The sequence below is a fragment of the Dermacentor albipictus genome, chromosome 1, assembly GCF_038994185.2.
Source record: "Dermacentor albipictus isolate Rhodes 1998 colony chromosome 1, USDA_Dalb.pri_finalv2, whole genome shotgun sequence".
Lineage (NCBI taxonomy): Eukaryota > Metazoa > Arthropoda > Arachnida > Ixodida > Ixodidae > Dermacentor > Dermacentor albipictus.
In genome coordinates this window covers 32,088,631-32,107,092 of record NC_091821.1, presented here as the reverse complement: position 1 = coordinate 32,107,092, position 18,462 = coordinate 32,088,631, and the positions used below count along the sequence as shown (strand labels likewise).

At 42.7% G+C, this 18,462-nt stretch overlaps 1 protein-coding gene across 5 annotated transcripts in view; it reads left to right on the top strand.

The window, feature by feature from the left end:
* LOC139060757 (transmembrane protein 268) overlaps window positions 1-18,462 on the top strand; it is a 109,568-nt gene that overhangs the window by 45,599 nt on the left and 45,507 nt on the right. For all 5 annotated transcript variants that reach the window (XR_011515024.1, XR_011515023.1, XM_070539879.1 and 2 more), the window contains exons 5-9: window positions 3,421-3,654; window positions 9,275-9,385; window positions 17,230-17,265; window positions 17,357-17,437; window positions 17,534-17,644. Coding sequence is in view for 3 of the 5 variants with exons in the window: in XM_070539879.1 (XP_070395980.1) it covers window positions 3,421-3,654; window positions 9,275-9,385; window positions 17,230-17,265; window positions 17,357-17,437; window positions 17,534-17,644 (573 nt within the window). In the remaining 2 variants the exon portion in view is untranslated. The remainder of the gene's footprint in view (window positions 1-3,420; window positions 3,655-9,274; window positions 9,386-17,229; window positions 17,266-17,356; window positions 17,438-17,533; window positions 17,645-18,462) is intronic.

Sequence of the window (18,462 nt, the reverse complement as noted above, 5' to 3'; positions counted from 1 at the left end):
GGAAATTTGAGCTCTCGTTTTGCCTGCCATGCGTGTCTCGTATATGACACCATTAACGGGGCCTAGTATGCGTTCTTTAATTACACTCGCCTGCATGCGCCGTGCACTGACAAGCGGAGAAAAACTAATTGTGTTTTGAGAAAGCTAGCGAAAAGAAAGGCGGTAAAATGACACAACTCGGATAGCTGAGGGGACGTTTAAAGCCAACAAAAGAGCAGAGGTCTATCTAAAACTCTGAAGGCCTGCCGGTAAACTTATTAGGCATCTCATGCTCATACTGTGACCGGAGATGGTGCATGTGCATGCGTAAATTAAGGAACACTTGCTATGTCCCGTAACTGTGGCAGCTTTCCTCGCTTGGTATGCTTCTGCGCATAACACGACTGTATTGCGGCAAAGCTAACATTAAAGGCAATACAGGGAAACCTCGTTAAACCGTAGTTGGCAGAGCTCGGAAAAGCTACGTACTAAACGCTAGTACTGTTTAACCAAAATAGCATGAGATCGCCCACTTACCTGTCGAAAACGGAACTCAGAGAGAGTGCGATGAAAGGGGAAAAAAACATGCAGTATTTATTCACTTCGCGCGACAGAAGTGTTATTTTCATTTGATGCCGCCGCGGCCTAGCACAACGGCAGCGGCCTCAAACTTACTGAAGCTGCGTGCCAGCCTTTCAGCCAGCCCTCTCTTCTCGGCAAACACTCGCATGGCAGATTCCTCGTTGGCGTTACGTATTCCCCGTGCACGCGCGCAGTAGTGCTGCAGAAGTCTCTGGAGCGCATTTTCATTGCTGGGTGCCAGAGTTTTGAAAACTTTTCGTTTGGAATAGAGTTACGTTATCGCGCCCTTGTTCTCATCGCGACGACGTAGGCTGACATAACGCGTAGCTTCTGCCACTGTCGGGCCTGAATCGCCCGTGCTGTCGCTTTCCGTGTCGTCCTTATCACTGTCGCTAGGCGACACTTCGGCAACAACAGAGGCAACCATGGCGAAAAGTCGAACCTCGTAGCCGACATGTCTTCGCGGTCGCAGCAGTGCTGCCGAGCAACTTCTTCGCATTCCAAATGCCACACACCGTAGTCAACAGCAGATCCTTGTCGCGTGCCAGCGCCGACTTCTCCGTGTCACGTTCGATAGCACGGACGATGTCTCATTTTTCTTCTATGCTGAGCACCCGGCGTCTTTTTTATCCGAGCTTCGGAATGACGCGAGTCGTCGCTTGCTTGACGCCATAATGCTCTCTGGCACGGCGTCGGAAATGATGTTGATGTTGATGTGGCTTCACGCGCAAACGCACAGGGTGCTGCTTGAAGGCCGTTGTTCCGATCTCTGAGGCTTGTTGTTCTGCCGGACCGCCCGATGGAGACGACGCACCGCCGTGTTTGCGCGACAAAAAGTTGAAACGCTATGTTTTAACCGATGCGTACGCAATAAGCTGGTACGGTTTATGCGGATACAAAACACATTATGTTCAATGGCCGCTGAGTCGGGGATTTGACTTTACTACTTTTAAAACGAAACTACTGTTTAAGCGGGTACGGTTTAACGAGGTTTTACTGTACTGCCAAGTGAGTCAGCCGCGTATTTCGGCATTTCTTCTGCCTTTTGTTAAATTCGACCTTCTGGATAACTCGATGAGTTTCATCGGTCCTGTTAGTTTCGAATTAACTGAAGTCGACTGTACCCTGATTCTCGCATTTCTGAGAACTGGTTCATAAACTGCAAGCAAATTGACACAGATTCTCACAATATGCAGCACTATTGAGAACTGGTTCCCAAAGTGTAGGCAAATCGAAGACACCGACATATACACTGATCCTCATGTAGTGATGTGTATTAACGTCTTGCTTTGAAGTGCATGTTAGGGAGCCTTACTGAAGTGTTTACCCAAGGAGGTTTTTGCTGTGTATACTGAGGAGAGAACAATGTTTCAACCCTTTAAGGTGCTGTGTACACGATTACACGTGTGTTTCAAAATATTGCATCAACAGCAAAACCGTTGATAAAAGTAATGATATTTAAAACATGTTTTATATGTATATCTTGAAACTGTTCTTAATGGAATTGTGCTGCAAGTCTGAATAATGGGTGAAAAACGTTTTAGTGAAACGAATGGGAAGGTAGACGGTTGTGTGTTTTTGCTCAGTGTGAATATGTCGTTGCATGTAGGGGGTTCACTTCATTCATCGTTTTTAACAGTGCATTGCACCAAGTATAGTTTTCTAGTTCCTGGATAGGTGCTTTTTAAAGGGACACTAAAGGAAAATACTGAGTCGATGTGGACTGTTCAAATACTATTTCAGAAACTTTGCAGCGCTTGTTTCTTGCCAAGAAAAGACAGTTTACGAGAAAATAGCATCTTGAGGGTCCGAATACCTTTATTGCCATTCAATTTTCCTGCCACCCAACCGGGGAGTGGGGATGTTGCATATGCTATCATGGCCCTTTGCTGCCGCCGGTGAGTAAAATGGCGCCCAACAGACGGCGGTATGGCTTGTTGAGCAAAACACAAATGGAGAATGCAAGCCAAGGCAGAGCGGTGGGTTTGCCACTGTAGCTGCTTTTGGTCAAGTGGCGTGGACTATTCAGGCATCCAGCGACATCACATGGAAACCGGATCTCTGCTACTTGCAGTTTGTGCAAGTTTCGTGATCTAGGAAAACCAGCGCAGTACTACGAGATAACGAAACTACTGAAATGCGAAAGCGCAGATGGCACTGAGTCAAGCGAAAACGAAACCTTTTAACCGCCCGCGTCTTTGTCAAGGGTAATATCAATGAGTTCTTCTTTTCTAAAAATGAAATAGAACTGGACAAGTAGCATTTTATTTTGTCTTATAATGCAATATAATGATGTTTTTATAAAGAGTGGTTAAGTACCAGTGACTGAATTTAAATGAGGAGTGCCTTGGTCATCGGGCAAGTACTTGAATATCTCGGGGTAGTCTCTAATCATGTCCTGCATTTACCTAAATTTCTCGACTACTAAGGCTCTGTTCTCGATAATATTGATGCCTTAGAGATTCTCGAGCGCTAATCTATCGCTTTAGCTTAACCTAATATTTGCCTTTAGTGTCCTATTAAGCCTGCTAGACATGAAATAGTTGATGTTCTCATATCTAATGTCCTGTAGTGAGTTTTCACATGGAGCCCACATTCTGTAAACTTGGCAAAACTCACTAAAATGTTGAAAATTTTGAACTATTCTGCACCTGTACACTTATAATTCTGAAGATGCAAGAAATGTGGTGAAAGGAAGTTTTCAATAAACAGAAATAATTGGCATCTGAAAAGGTTAAAAAACTAAAAGTTGCATTCTTTTAGCAAGGCTTATGCTGACTTTGTGAAACCTGTGGTTGGTGTGTTTGTCACCAGTGTCATTTGGCATGTGTCTCAGGTTTCTCGTGGCATTGTGTGCAGCTGACTGTGGAAGAATATGTGGCAGCCATGCAAGTTCTTGTGCACGATGTGCGCTTCACCCTCTACAATGTTTGCTACAAGCGGCTCTTGCTGGTCTGGGTGCTTCTGGGTTTCTTCATTCTTCTCTGCCTGCTGTTCTCTGGTGTTCGAGGCCTCGCCCTCTTTGGTGGTGGCGTTGTCTGGCTCGTGGTCAACGCCCTGGGCATTTTCGTCTGTATGTGGCTTAAATTCAAGGCAAGCACACTTCGCTTTATTTCAAGATATTACACGCACACAATTAAGGAATCAGCACTATGATATTTAGTGCCCTAAAGCAGTCAATTTTCTTCATTATTTGCTGTTAACTTATTTTTTAAATCCTGCAGATATAAGGAAATTTGAATTTTGGGTACTAGTGAATTTATGGGAAAAAGATGAATGAAATTTTTGCAGAAGTAGTTCAGTACTAAACTTGATGGACTTGAAAATAAGTTTGAAGCACTAAATAAGATGTTATACTCGTATGAAGCTTGACTGAAAAGGGCCATGTGTACCTTTTATTGTTATGAGTTGCGAGTCGGATTCCCAGCTGCCGCGATCGCTTTCAGTCTGGGCTGAATGCTAAAAACACTCATTTACCATACTTGGGTGCATATTGAAAAACCCCAGGTGATCGAAATTAATCCTGAGGCCACCCACTACAATGTCATTCGTAGCTCATATGTTGTTCTGGGGCATTACTGTCGAGTGTAATTAGAGCTAACAACAACCCACATGCAAGAAGAGTACATAAAACACAGCTGCTTAGTTGCATTTGTTGTGGGTATTTTAGCACATTTTCCCCTCAACAGCAATGCATGGCCAACTAGCCCAATAGTTAGTTCTACTCTTTTTGGAGGCTCCACTTAACACTTTTCTGCCTGCATGTAAAGCAGCTGTTTTTGGGTAGTCTAGTAAATACTTTCATTTTCTATCACAAAGCATTCTTGATACTAAACTGTATAGTACCAAGTTGAATAGGAAGAATATTTCTTTCTGATGCACTAGTCCCAAACAACATGGGTATTAATTAAATTTTACAATGTCTAAACAAAAATTTTATAGAAAAAAGAAAGTTCTACAAAAACATCATTGTTGCTTCCCACAAATAAAACCTATAAAAAATTTTCATAATATACATTTTTAATGCAACATTCTAGCAAATAACATCCTTCTATGTAATAAATTTCTTCAGGTTTAAAAAAAAAATTTTAACGCTAGTGACTAGCTCTAGCGCAATGCTGAGGTATGCTTCTGGCTGTCTTTTCCCACAAAACTCGACTCCCTGCAAGGCAGCCGGCAAATGATCAGGACCAAAGGATGTAACACCATGCAGATGAGAATTGGGACCTTCGGAACATTCAGCATACCTTTATATCAGTGCACAGCAGCTTTAAAGCAGTTCGGCGAATAAAGCGAAACTCTGTTCTGAAATATGACAAACTGAAGTTGTCTTCTGTGTCAGTGCTGCTTCCAAAGTCCAAAAACTTGAATGCAGATGCATTGGAGTAGGAGAAATGCAACGTTTCCAGGCATAGAGCGGCGTGCGGAGTGGACACCATCCTTGAAACTATGAGTGCTCATCACGCTGACCACGCCCTTTCTCTGGAGGCACTTCAAAAATCTGCACCCAGCAGAAAAAGAAAACTGAAAACTGAGACCATAGGTCGGCGCACTTACTCAGAATGCACTCACTCACACTCACTTCAAAGGCGTGAGCACGAGTGCCATTGAGTGTAAGCGGAGGTGAGTGCAAGTGTGAGTGAATGCGAGTGAGTGTGAGTGGAGGTGGGTGCGAGTTCGAGTGAGTGCCAGTGAGTGTGAGTGCCAGTGAGTGTGAGTAGAGCTGAGTGCGGGTGTCAGTGAGTGTGAGTGGAGGTGAGTGTGAGTGTGAGTTAGTGCCAGTGAGAGTGAGTGGAGGTGGAGTGCGAGTGCCAGTGAGTGTGAGTGGAGGTGAGTGCGAGTGTGAATGAGTGCCAGTGAGGGTTAGCAGAGGCGAGTGCAAGTGAGTGCCAGTGATTGTGAGTGGTGGTGAGTGCCAGTGAGAGTGAGTGGAGGTGAGTGTGAGCGTGAGTGGGCGCTTGTGAGTGCGAGCGGAGGTGAGTGTGCACGTGAGTGTGGGCCTGGAAAATTTAAGGTGAGTGAGTGTGAGTGAGTATTCTCCCACACTACCGACCTATGGCTTGCATGCACTACGGTGCTCTGTTGCTCGACGTTCGCTCGCCCGTAGCAATGTATTAAAACAGTTCGTTTTACGTCGTTTTGTCTACGTGCCATTCCCTCCTCGATAATCAATGAGAGGCAAGCTCCAAGCGAAGGCTGTTGAAGTTGGCAGTCGCTCGAAGTCGTGAAGTTATTTAAATATAAAGAGTTAGTGATGGAACGACTAAGTTCATTCCGTTCCCTAATTGTTTTAAGGAAACATGAATATTTAGAGTAATTTCAGTTAAAGGTGTAATCATTAGGTGTTCTAGAGTGCTTGTGGCTTGTTGACCTAGAACAATTAAAAGAATTTCGTATGGATGTGTCAATCATTTTGTCACCATGAATAAATTGAAACAAAAACTTAAGTCATGCTAGTTTTGCCCTGCTTTGCATTGTTAATGAACAGGCTCTTTTTAATAATTCAGTCTATTTATCCATTAACTTGTATTTATTATAAATGAACCTTATTGCCTTCCTCTGCACCCCCTCTTATGAGCTCTTTTCTGTGCTTAAATCAAACAATACATGCGTACTCCAGCACTGGTCAAACAAAGAATTTTGTAGGCCAGCAGATTTGTATCTGCTCGCGCAAGACAGGCGTTTTCTCAGAAAGATGAGTCGCTTTGGTGCTCAGCATATACATTGATTTCCACTTGAGGTTATGTTGTTAACATGGGTTTCCCCATGGGAGAGCACGTGTTAAAGTTACACCTAAATATTTACCCTGAAATACACAAGTGAGAGGTATGTCATTAATAATGTAGGTAAAATCAGATATCTGTTTCTTTCTACTTACTGTTAGCATTACTTATCTTTGGGCATTTAGAGTCATCTGCCGCTCCTGGCACATGACTCTGCTGCTCCTGGTATATGATGATCATCATTGCAATTGATTTCGCGGTACGAAAAACAGTCATCAGCGAATAGACGGATGTTACCACATAATCGGGAAGACGAATCTTTTATGTATATTAAAAATAAAACTGGGTCCAAAACACTGCCTTCTCGCCCTCCAGAAGTAATAAGTTCTAAACTGAAAGCTTGGGTCTGAATGTACACGAATTGTAAGTGGCAGAGGATAGCACACTCACTCATGAGTGCACTCACTCACATTCACTCGCACTCATTTAAAAGGCGTTAGTGCCAGTGAGTGTGAGTGGACGTGAGTGGACGCGAGTGCGCATAAGTGCCAGTGAGTGTGAACCGGAGGTGAGTGCAGGTGAGGGCCAGTGAGTGAGCGTAGATGAGTGCAAGCGCAAGTGAGTGCCAGTGAGTTTGAGCGGAGGTGAGTGCCAGTGCGAGCGAAAGCCAGTGATTGTGAGTGCAGGTGAGTGTGAGTGAGTGGAGGTGATTGCGAGCGTGGGTGGGTGCTTGTGAGTGTGAGCGGAGTTGAGAGTGAACATGAGTGAGTGCAGGGCCTCAAAAAACTATGGTGAGTGAGCGTGAGTGAGTATTCTCCCACACTGCCGACCTATGACTGAGACTGACTAAATAGATCCTAAATAACCCAATAAATGGCTGTCTGTCTGAAACTGTCTGAAAGTGCTCGCAGAGCAGCAAAATATGAATTTGCAATCATTGATAGTGGGCTCTCGATGGGAATAGGCCAGTGCTGGAAAGTGTTATTTTATTGCTGGGAGAATGAAAAGGCCAGCATGAATTGATCTGAGCATAAAACACAAGTGTTAGGAGTAATTTCGTGATTACTTATAGCTAGGGTTTCTTTTTAAGGAAGCAGCATTTTTGGTTTAAACAGAAAAAGAAAAGTTAAATTTCAGCTGAATTCTTTTTTCAAAATTCAGTTTTAACCAAATAAAGGTTAGTGAAATCAAATTTACCTGAGAGCTCAAACAAACATTCGACATGTAGTAGTAAGCCTACATGCGTTCCAGTACAAGCAGCCTGGTAACGTCAAGAATACATGCCAGCCTGTTGGTGAGGCAATCTTTACTTAGTTCCTTATTAGCACAGAAAGCCCACAATGCGGCGGCCAGACTCGGCCTGCCCATCCCAATGTGGGTGCGGCCAACTGCGCGATAATCGCGTATCTCAGGACTCGCAATAAAGTTTTTCCATCCATCCATCCATTTTGCCTGCTGTTGCTATGAAAATGACAGGCGAGAAGGGCGGTAAGGGGTCTGGGGTATAAAGATAGAGAGCCCCCGGGTCTTTGTAGTCTCTGCGCTGCATACTAGGGGTGTGCAAGTACTTGAAGCTTTCAAATAATTCAGGCCAGTCTTCAAATGGAATAGCCACTATTCGAAAATCCAAATATTTATCGACTAGCTTTTGAATATTTACATTGATTTTACACTATTAAACATAAAATTGAATGAAAAAGGTGGTAACTTTCATCCCATACACAGCAGACATAACAGTGGACAGCACGCTGTGTCACCCAGACAGCCAAATTTTTCTGGCAAAACACGATCACTTGCGTTAAAATGTCATTTAGACCCGCCATTCAGTAGTAAATGTTCCTTCGTACTATGTTTATATAGATGTAGCACCTGTGACTTCTTATTGGATTAAGTATACACGTACCATTGCAACAAGAGTGGCACCATATCCATGACCATTTGAACTAAAGGAAAATCGTTTCGCTCTGTCATTGCTGCAGATGGCATGCATTTTTTATTTAGTTGCGAAGGTATAAACAGATTAATTAGCCAACAAGGCAGCCTTTCTCAACTTGATATGACAGTCCTCAGGGCTGTGAAGAAAATAATTATGCAGGAAATAGTGCGATGAAAGAGACTAAATGCAATGTTTTAGGACGCAATAAGAATTTTGCCAGAATTGTGCCCGTTATTTTTTATCAACTAGGCTCAAGTTAGGTGGGACACCACCCTGTATTGGAGAGAGTCGTGACAATGACAAGTCTGGGCTGGCAATTTAATCATATTGTAATTTAACTCTCGCTGAAATTTGCTCATGAATAAACAGAACTTTGAGTGCACTACATTTTGTGGGTTGGCCAAAGATACATTGCCGTTGTAGCTACTGGTGGATGGAATTTTAGGAGTGGAACTTGTGTACACTGTGTACCAGTATGAATGGAGACAATTATTCTGTCTTCTGACAGTGATTATTGCAATAGTATCAGTCAATACCTTACTCACCGTTATTTGCTATGCAGTTCATGCTGAAGAATCCTGCCCATTTACCTTATTTTACCTTGGCACAGGAACAAAGAAGATTACTACCTTTGAATGCAATTCTTGTTTTCCTTTTCTTATTGGCACACCGTGCACATGAAAAGGATAAGTGCAAAACTAGACCCATTGGAGGCCCTTTTTCCTTCTTATACTGTCTACTATTATCTGCTATTATGAGTATTGAGAGACATTGGGAAAGTGATGCTGTGGTTGGGGGGGTGGGGGGGCTATAGGTTCCCAGAATACAGTAAGACCTTGGATTTTGCATGATGCTCTCTGCACGATTCTTGGAGTAGTTTGGAACACAGCATTTTCTGCGAGTTACCATGCAAGACAGATGTAAGGATAATCGCATTTCATGCAGTGAGTTTGGTGGGTCCATGGCAATAATTCTGTGTAAAGTATTGTATGTCTCATAAAAGGATAGCAATAGCACTTCTGCTGTTTCTTAAATTGCATTTTGCCATTTTCAGTTGCTCCACATGCTCGAGCGGTGTATTGCCAGCATCAACAGCCTCTTCTTCCGTCACAAGATATTGCTTGGACTTGACGACCGTGGAAAGATTTCATGTCACAAAGTTCACGTATCCTTCTAACCTCGCATACTTGTGACTAGTTGTTGTCTTGGTGCATAGCTAGTGCATGAGTGATGAAGAAACCTGTTGGAACACACGCAAGCACAGCATAAATGTAAATACAAGTCATATGACATCTGGCTGGAAACGTTATGTATTTCTGATGTTCTGCCCACAACGTTGTGCACAATGTCGGTGCATGTTCATTAATAGGAAAAAAAAAGCACAAATGAAAGATAGGTACAAAAATTACTGCAGGATGTGTACTCCTGCCGTCTTTCTTGTACCCATGTCTCTTTCAGGCTTCTTTTTTCCTCTTAATGAACACCTACTGACTCACTCAACAGCTTAGTTTGCCTATTCGTGCTGTATTTCTTGTACTTGTCCTTGCTTATGCTCATTTTTTGCTGTTTAAAAGCTCCTAATTTATGTAGTGACAGCACTAATGTTACATTTTTCTTTAGCTCTTGTTCAAAACCACTTCATCTTTAGCAAATTGATAATTCACCTGGAAAGCAGAAAAAAATTTGTGGAGGCATGCAGTTCATTACTTGCTGTTCAGAACTAAAGAGCTGAAAATAATTAATGGCAGGGCTGTCCCTTGTTCAACCACAGTTGTGACAATTCGGTGGCACATAAAGTCTCTATATTATGTTGAAATAAACTTTTATTGGTGCGCTTTTTAGTAAATGCTTGTATCATACTTTGCATTTGCTGCGTGCTATTTATTATACATGAGCTACAAATTGTGCACATTGTTTTTCCTGCAATTTTTAATTTCATAATTTCGCAGAATACCTGTTTTTTGTCATGTATGTTAAGCAGTGGAACAAATTTTTATGCCAGATACCTTCAGGTCACTCACCAATTATACTACATGTGTAAGTTCAATGTCTCCCACTTTTCAACGAGGATGTTTTGCAGTCTTGGATTTTTGTAAACCTCTGAAATATGTGAACAGTCTACATTTGGGGTACATTCTATTGAAAAGAAGTAAAGGTCAGTTGACTGTTGTCCACAGCGGCTATCTGGCCTTTACTTTCTTGTGATAGACTGTACCTTCCGGTGCCAAGAGGTCATGCAACTCATCAAGTGGTTGAAGTGTTGCATGGTCAATACACAGCATCATCAGTATGACTTAAAAGTGACCTGAAAACAGTTTTAGCCAGGAGGACATAAACATTGCATTAGCAGAAAACCATTGGTATGACGTAGATTCTGGTATGACTTGCAGCGTGGTAGAATGGTGGCTACTCCCACTATTGGAAACTTGTTGGATATAGTTGTTGGCATGATAAGTTGTGTGTCGGATTTCACGCGTAATTGTATGGTACCACGGTTTTGCTGACTTCATTGCTTGTATTTAAAGAGAGATGCCATGTGTGATGCAACATGATACCTGTGATAAGTTACGCGAACATTCACAAGACATTTGATACCATTGCTCATTTGTGACCACTAAAGGTAACTTCTAGCACATGCCTCTGCAGCCAGTACTGTCCTCTGATTTGTGCTTGCATAGCCTCTGTATGAAAGCAAATACACTGACCAAAGTGCCCATCTATAGCTGTGCTTGTAGATGTACCTAGTGTCTCATGCCACAGCGTTTGGTGCACAGTAAATTTCCATTTATTAACCTCCCGTTAATTCAATCCGTTAGTTAATCTGATACCAACCAAAGGACCTGGCAGGCGCCCATACATTTCTATAGGTCCAAACTTCCATTATTTTAATTCCGAAATTGGCCATCACTAGATAATTCGAAACGCCTGGTCAGCTTCGCCGCAATACAGCGATGCTATGCGGTGAAGCATACTAACAGAAATGGAAGTTCTGTGCCAGTTGCAACATCTTGCGCCGAACTACTGAGCTAACTAGTGAGCCAAAACACTAACACAAACTACTGAGCCAAAACACTAACTTCAAATGAAGTCGCTTAATTTTGTTGGACGTTCTTGTTCAGTGACAACCACACAGCCATGTGTTGGCTTGCGCTTAGCCCTAGAAGCCTAACTAAAGTAATTCATTTCGTGTCGGCATTACTGGAGTGTGGGTGTGTTTGGTGGTGCATTATAACATGGCCGCAGGAAAAGAAAATCGTTTCTGCTATACAATGCGTTCCAATTGTTTCACATCAGTCTTGCACATAATATGTGGACCAGCTTAAAGGGATTTGAACTGACGCTCTTTTTATGGGGCAGTCGAGAAAGATAGCTGCACTCTCGGCTTAACAAATAAGTAGTCCGATCTATTGTTATATATTTTAGCACTAGCGTGTATGCCTGATTAATAAATCTGCATCGTTTAATGGCAAACACTATGCATGTAACTTTAAAATATATTTCGCATGTGCACCACGTCCAGTTACTGGGATGGTAGTGCGGCACGCTGACAAATGAGCTGCTTGCTTTCATGAAACTTCTTGACTAGAAATATCCAATGGCAGCCGTAATCGTCAATTAAATTTGCACTCAGGGTACTCTGTATTCTGCACACCTACACCATACAACATCAGACTTTTGCAGCCGCAAACTGTGGATGTAAAGTTTTGATTTTAGTATATTGTAGAAGCCGAATGGCAGTCATAAAGGGTCGCAGAATATGCAAACGATAGAAATTGTGCTCGCAGCAGTGGTGTTCGTGACGCGACTTGTGCAGATCGGGTTTCAAAATTTTAGGAAACCATTCTTTGGCATTCAAAATATCAGTCGCAGTTTTACACTGACTTTATCGAGCAGCCCTAATAATCGAACTTGTGCAAAATTCTAGTCGATGACACTGATCGGTAAGCCACTGAACACTTCTTTTTCCTTTATTCTTTTCATAAATGTCAGAGTTATTCTTCTCGCAAAGTTATGTGGAATACTGGCAAACATGCAATGACCAACAAATTTAAAGTAACCTCACATTTATTGTGTGGTACTCTGCTATGCCAACTGAATGTCACCAAGAATATAAGAAATAACTGAGAGCACTATGCAAACGGCATTCGCTGTATGTTGATGGGTGTTGTTCATGGTTGTCGCAGTCAATATTTCTTGTTCATTGTGCACGAGTACTTCTGATTAGCTAACTTTATATACTTACCTAATCGACAAGATGTCAATGGAAATGTTGTGGAGGATGTTAAAATATAAACGATAACTGGATTTAAAGCAACCTAGGATCTGCATTAACGTTGACAAGCATTAACAAAAACCTATCAACATACAATGGGTGCTACTTGCGTAAATTCCTTGGCTATTTTTTTTTTCTTGGCCACATTTAGTTGGCACGACCACATTGTAACTTAATAGTGGTTTCCGAGGAACATGTGTGGGTTTCCTCAGCTGTATGACATTTAGTGAACTTTCCTTTAGTGAACTTTCCTCCACCTTGAGGGCTTCCACAAAACTGATCGGCCGTAACCTAATAGTGTTCTGTAAAAATCAAATGAAGGACATCTTTTCTTCATTTGTCAGTATTTCAATCATGTTGAGCTGTACTTAGCATGCACCCAAACGCTTGTCTTCTGCTCCAAAACAAAATATTCCTGCTCCAAACCGGCTCCAATATGCCAAATTTGCTGCTCCCAGAGCTGCTCCAAAGCAGCAAATTTGCTGCTTCCATCTCTAATACCAAATCAAACCGAACCACTGTCATGGGACATGTTACCAGTTCCTAATACTACAGGGGTGCATGTGCAATCTTCAGTCACAGTACAACAGGGTGTCCACCAACTGGGAAAACCGGGAATTCTCAGGGATTTTTAGTAGTCTGGAAAAACTCAGGGAAAACTCAGGGAATTTGTGCCTCCATCAGGGAAAATTAGCTGTAATTTTATTGAAAGGGTCGAAAGTCACGGTAATGCTGGCTCGAGTAACAGACAGGAATTGTAACGAATTGTCATTGACGCCCTGTCGTCGGCTGGAGGAGTTGCCAGTGTAGAGTCAACGACCGACTTTCCGGATTCTCGATAATTTGGACGGCTTCGCGGCACCACCACGTACCCCATAGAGTCAATGTATCAGAACGTCTGAAATTTCGGACGCAAGAACTCTTTGGCGTCCGATTTTCCGGACGTTCTGCATGACCGCAGGTCCGAAACGGCATTAATCAAAGCCACCACCGCTGCCATTTTGATTACTTCGCCGCCTCGAACCGGCGCTATCGCACGCAGATCCACTGGCAGCCATAGCCACCACTGCGGCAACGCTACGCCTAGCTGCTTCGACGTTCGGTATTAACCTGCTTGCCGTTCGGTGCCGTGTTTCTTCATTTCTCCGCTGTCAGCAATAATTTTGGCTTCGAAGCTCGGAAAGCACAACGCATTCCATAATGCTGGTTCCTGAAAGTTAGTTTTGTCTCAGTACAGTTGTGTGACCCGGTGAAGCATTAGCGAAAGTATTGCGGTGAAGCTTAACAAGCGTATGAAGGGGCAATTGTCACGGGACACAGTATGTATTCCTTAATTTTACACGCATGCACCCACCCTCTCCTGTCACAGTAGGAGCCCCGCTATGCCTAATAAGTGTACTGACAGGCATTCAGAGCTTTTCCAGACGTGCCTGTGTCGATTTGAGCCCTTAAGAGCAGTAAAAGACACACATTTATTTTTTCGGACTGCCTGACTTTTCGCAAGTTTTTGCAGCCCCTAGGGGGTCCGAAAAATTGGAAGTTGACTGTAAACTGACCAAGAGTATGCTTCAAATGGTCTGTAGTGCGAACGTGCGACAGAAGGAGCATGAGAACAGAAAGGACCAATGCATTGAGGAATGAACGGGGAATGAAGTATGCGAGTGCTTCTTTGAAGGAGCCTGAGCTTAAAAAACACTCTTGGCTGACGCCGAGATGCAGGTGTCCCTCATACAAACCAAAACAAACTCTTTAAAGCAGTGAAACACAACACTGAGGCATCGTGCGCTGGCTGTATGTCAGGACAGTTGAGGTTGACTCACGAGCTGTTGAGAGAGACTCAATTGTGACAAAATTCGGGCCTCATACCACTGAGCTTGCTATCAGTTGGTATAAGTAGTTCATATTCGCAAATATTTGCTTCTGTATGCATCTCCTTTTTATTTGTATTTGAGAATGTCTGACTCGATTTGCAATTTCTTTTGAAGACATTTTATTTGCTGTGCATTTTACTAACCCTTCCCTTCTATTCTTTTTTTTTTAATAACATAAACACTACTCCTTAGTATTCAAGTTGGAATAAGTTGGTTCTTTTTTAAAAAAATTTCTTATGCTTACGAAAGAGTGAGAGCATCGGGCTATATGGTTCCAGCCCGTCTTAACATAAAACATAATTCTGCATCACTCAGAAAATTTCGCAAACGCACTCGGGGAAAACCTGGAAAACTCAGGGAATTTGGAAATGTCAACTTGGTAGACACCCTGTACAAGCACCCAGATGCCTAATAAGCATACTGGCAGCCTTTCAGAGCTGTTTCTGATGTAGCTGTGGAAATTTGAGCTTGCGTTCTGCCTGCCATGCGTGTCTCGTATATGACACTGTTAAGGGGGCTTAGTACGCGTTCCTTAATTATACGAGTGCCCATGCACCGTGCACTGGGAAGTGGAGAAAAACCATCTGCGTTTTGGGAAAGCTAGTGAAAAATAAGCCGGTAAAATGAAACAACTCGGAAAGTTCCGGGGACATTTAAAGCAAACAAAAGAGCAGGAATCTATGTAAAATTCTTAAGGCCTGCTAGTAAACTTGTTAGGCATCTCCGTGCTCATACTCTTACCGGAGACGGCACAGTTGCATGGGTAAATTATGGAACACATGCTATGTCCCGCAGCAGCGGCACCTTTCCCCCACTTGGTATGCTTCAATGCATAATATGCACTGCAATTAAATGCAGTGATGTGCGCTGCAGTAAACTGCCCCGCTGCAGCTTTTTCGCGCCGCGAGAGGGATCGGTCATGAACCGAGGGATCGGTCGTGAAAGTTTGAAAAGATCTGCCCCAAACATTTGTGGTGGTTCGGCCCATCTGTAGATAGCTCTCACTTTTATGTCACTGGGATTACTCATCATGCTGGGCTCTGTTGACTTTCTCGCTGAATGCTATGTAGGCCCACTATGGCCTCTGGGTCTAATCCCAAAATTAGTGCACAAGGTCATGCTTCTATGGATGGGGCACGCATGCAGGTGAGATATGGCTGTGCAAGGCCTTCATCCAAATAGAGGATTAGATGGCCACACGTGTGTGTCAGTAGATATAGCAATGGCAGGGCCTCAAAATCAAAATAGAGAGACATGGTGTACTGAAAGTGTTCACTTGTAGCCAAATCTGTCGCATGTCTTGCCTACTGGACTGTCGGGCCTCACCGTCATCAAAACTTCAATGTGCAGCCAGATTTCCTCAGTGCTTTGGGAGGCTGCTCTCCCTTAATGCCTTTCCCCTCAGGATGGACTTCCATTAAAGGGGCCCTGAACCACCTTTTATCAAAGTGGAAAAATGCATAAGTTAAAATAGACTATTTCAGAAATACTTTGCCACGAGAAGTACTTCAATGCATTCAGCAGAAGTTGAGTTATTGGCAATCGAACAACCGCCTTCACGGTGCTTCCACTACTTGTTCAATGCCTTGCACTGCGGAGGCTACAGCAGAGCAAGGTATGCCCACAACACACCGCCTAGCCTACTGAACGTCACCGTGGCGCATATTTCTAATTTGATTTTGGATGTTCACATAGACACCACTACTGATTTTGGCACCTATGGCACACCAAACGTAAGCTGAACACGGTTGTCCTTAGCGAGCCGCAGTGCAATCAGCCAGTGGACTAGTCGCGGTACCCCGTGGCGGCCGTGGTATCTATGCTACATAGCAAAGCAAATGCAACTGTAGTGTGTATGCACAGCATTTGCTTTGTTCACAACAGGGCTTGAGTGCGTGCTCACGCTAAGATGCTCCAGTCTCTTTTGCTCTCTTTTTTACCTTTTGTGAGACAGAGTAAAGGCATCACCTAGCTAGCAACAAGGCACTTAGCATTTTTGAACAAATGGTATGAAGGAAAGTTCTGCAGGATGCATATTTGACTCTGGCTGACTTTTTTTTGCTCATCTGCTGGCTGTTTCACCTCTGCAAATGCTGAAATGGCATTCTTGTTGTTTTTTGCATAATTTTAAAAACAGCGTGCTGCCATCCTGGCAGTGACGGGCATATGTGTTTCAATATGCTGCAGCTAGCACTCAATCCAACTGCAATCAGATATGTTCACTTTACACAGATGTTCATATACCTGGTTTCTCTCTTTGTTTTTGTATTCAAACTAGAGCTTTCGACAGCTCAGAAGGAAATGGAAGTAATGAGCTACAAAACTGAACCCTTACAGATCATAAAGGAAGCACTGAAAGAATAGCACATTTTCTGTAAGGAATAAAGCTCAATACATCCTCTGATTTTCTTTGTAATGAAATTATAAATGCAAGATACTAACCACGGCATGTAGTCTGCAAGCAGGAGTATGGTATTACAAGAAACTCTTATATTGTGATCTTCACTAGCACATTTACATTTTTTTTTGTTAAGATATTACTTTCATTAGTGAGACAGTTGTGATTTTTAAGACCAATTCATTTTGACACTAAAGTACAACTTCAACAATGTTTGCAGGCTTGTGGCCTGACTTTATGTAAAACTGTTATGGTACTTTGGTCACCAACATTAATCCAATTTTGCAGCAAAGTGTGAAGTCTGTGTTCAAACGGCCTTTGTATCCAAAAAATAGATCTGTGCCAATATGCTTATCAGAGATTTATGTCGACTCTAACTGTAAGTGCTCTGGCCTAGGAAATTGTGTGACACATTTCTCAAAACACCATTGTTCAGTGCTTTTCTATCTTCCTTGACACAATACTAGCTCATATTTGTCTATTTTGATGTTAGCCAATGCATTGTAAGTACTCTTTTGAATATTTTTGTGTAGGTAGTTCCTTCCTGGCATTTGCAAAAACTAGAATAATTTTCATTCGGGGTGTCATCTGCAGAGGTATCTATACGAGATGCTGGAAAACCAAGACCGTCAAGATGCCCTTGATGCAAGGGCCACGGGGGACACCACCAACTCAGTGAAGTGGTGCTTTTTTTACTGTCATGTTTGATTCTAATGGTCACGAGACAGAGTCAAGTTGATATGTTTTTTTTTTTTTTTCATCTCTTTTTAGGCCAGAAATGGTGCAGCACTATATCCAGTTGATAGGACGCGAATGGACATTGACGTGTCAGACATCATCATTACAGGAAGCAGCTCTACAACTCGTATCTCGCAGAGAGAGGTAAGTATCTGGCTGTTGACTTTTGGAAGCGTCTTTGGAATGAGTTCTGCCAGCACCAGGGCACAACATGAGCACTTGTTTATCGGAGGTAGGCAATTCATTTTGGTTGCACCTGCTGTAGTGACATAGTGGCTATGGTATTTCGCTGCGAAGCACGAGGTCGGGGTCAAATTCTGGCCACGATGGCCACACTTAAATTGGGGGGAAATGCTAAAAATGACCATGTATCATGCATTCGGTGGACATTAAAAAAATCCCAGATGCTCAAAATTAATCCAGAGCCCCTCACAACTGCGCGCGTCATAATCATATTGTGGTTTTTGTATGTAAAGCCCCAGAATTGAATTTTGGCTGCATCATATGCTTTTAATAGTTGTGTACAAAAGTGTGCACCACACTTTAAGGTAGGATATAATAAACTTGCACAAGTAGTTAAAAAAGATGGGAAATGTGTGGCTGTCATAGTTGGCATATTTGTCAGAGCCTAGCACTGAATGTGGATCTCCAAACTGCACTACCCTATTTAAATCATTTTTCTATCCCCTTTTTGTAGTTCCAAGACTTGAAGTCACTTGCAACCGCTGTTTATGCTTCTCTTAATGTCAGTAATTGCTGTCATCTTTCAGGGGTGCTGTCTTAGGTGTGATAGAAAAATTGAAGCATCTATTTCAGACACCTGTAAGCTGTTGTGTTGCACAACTGCAAAATTGTTATCCATATTAAAATGCTCCAACACAAAGGAACAATAACTCTGGCATTCTAGGCTCATTTAGTATTTCCGTGGCTTCTGTTTGTCATTTATAGAATTTTTTCCTTCG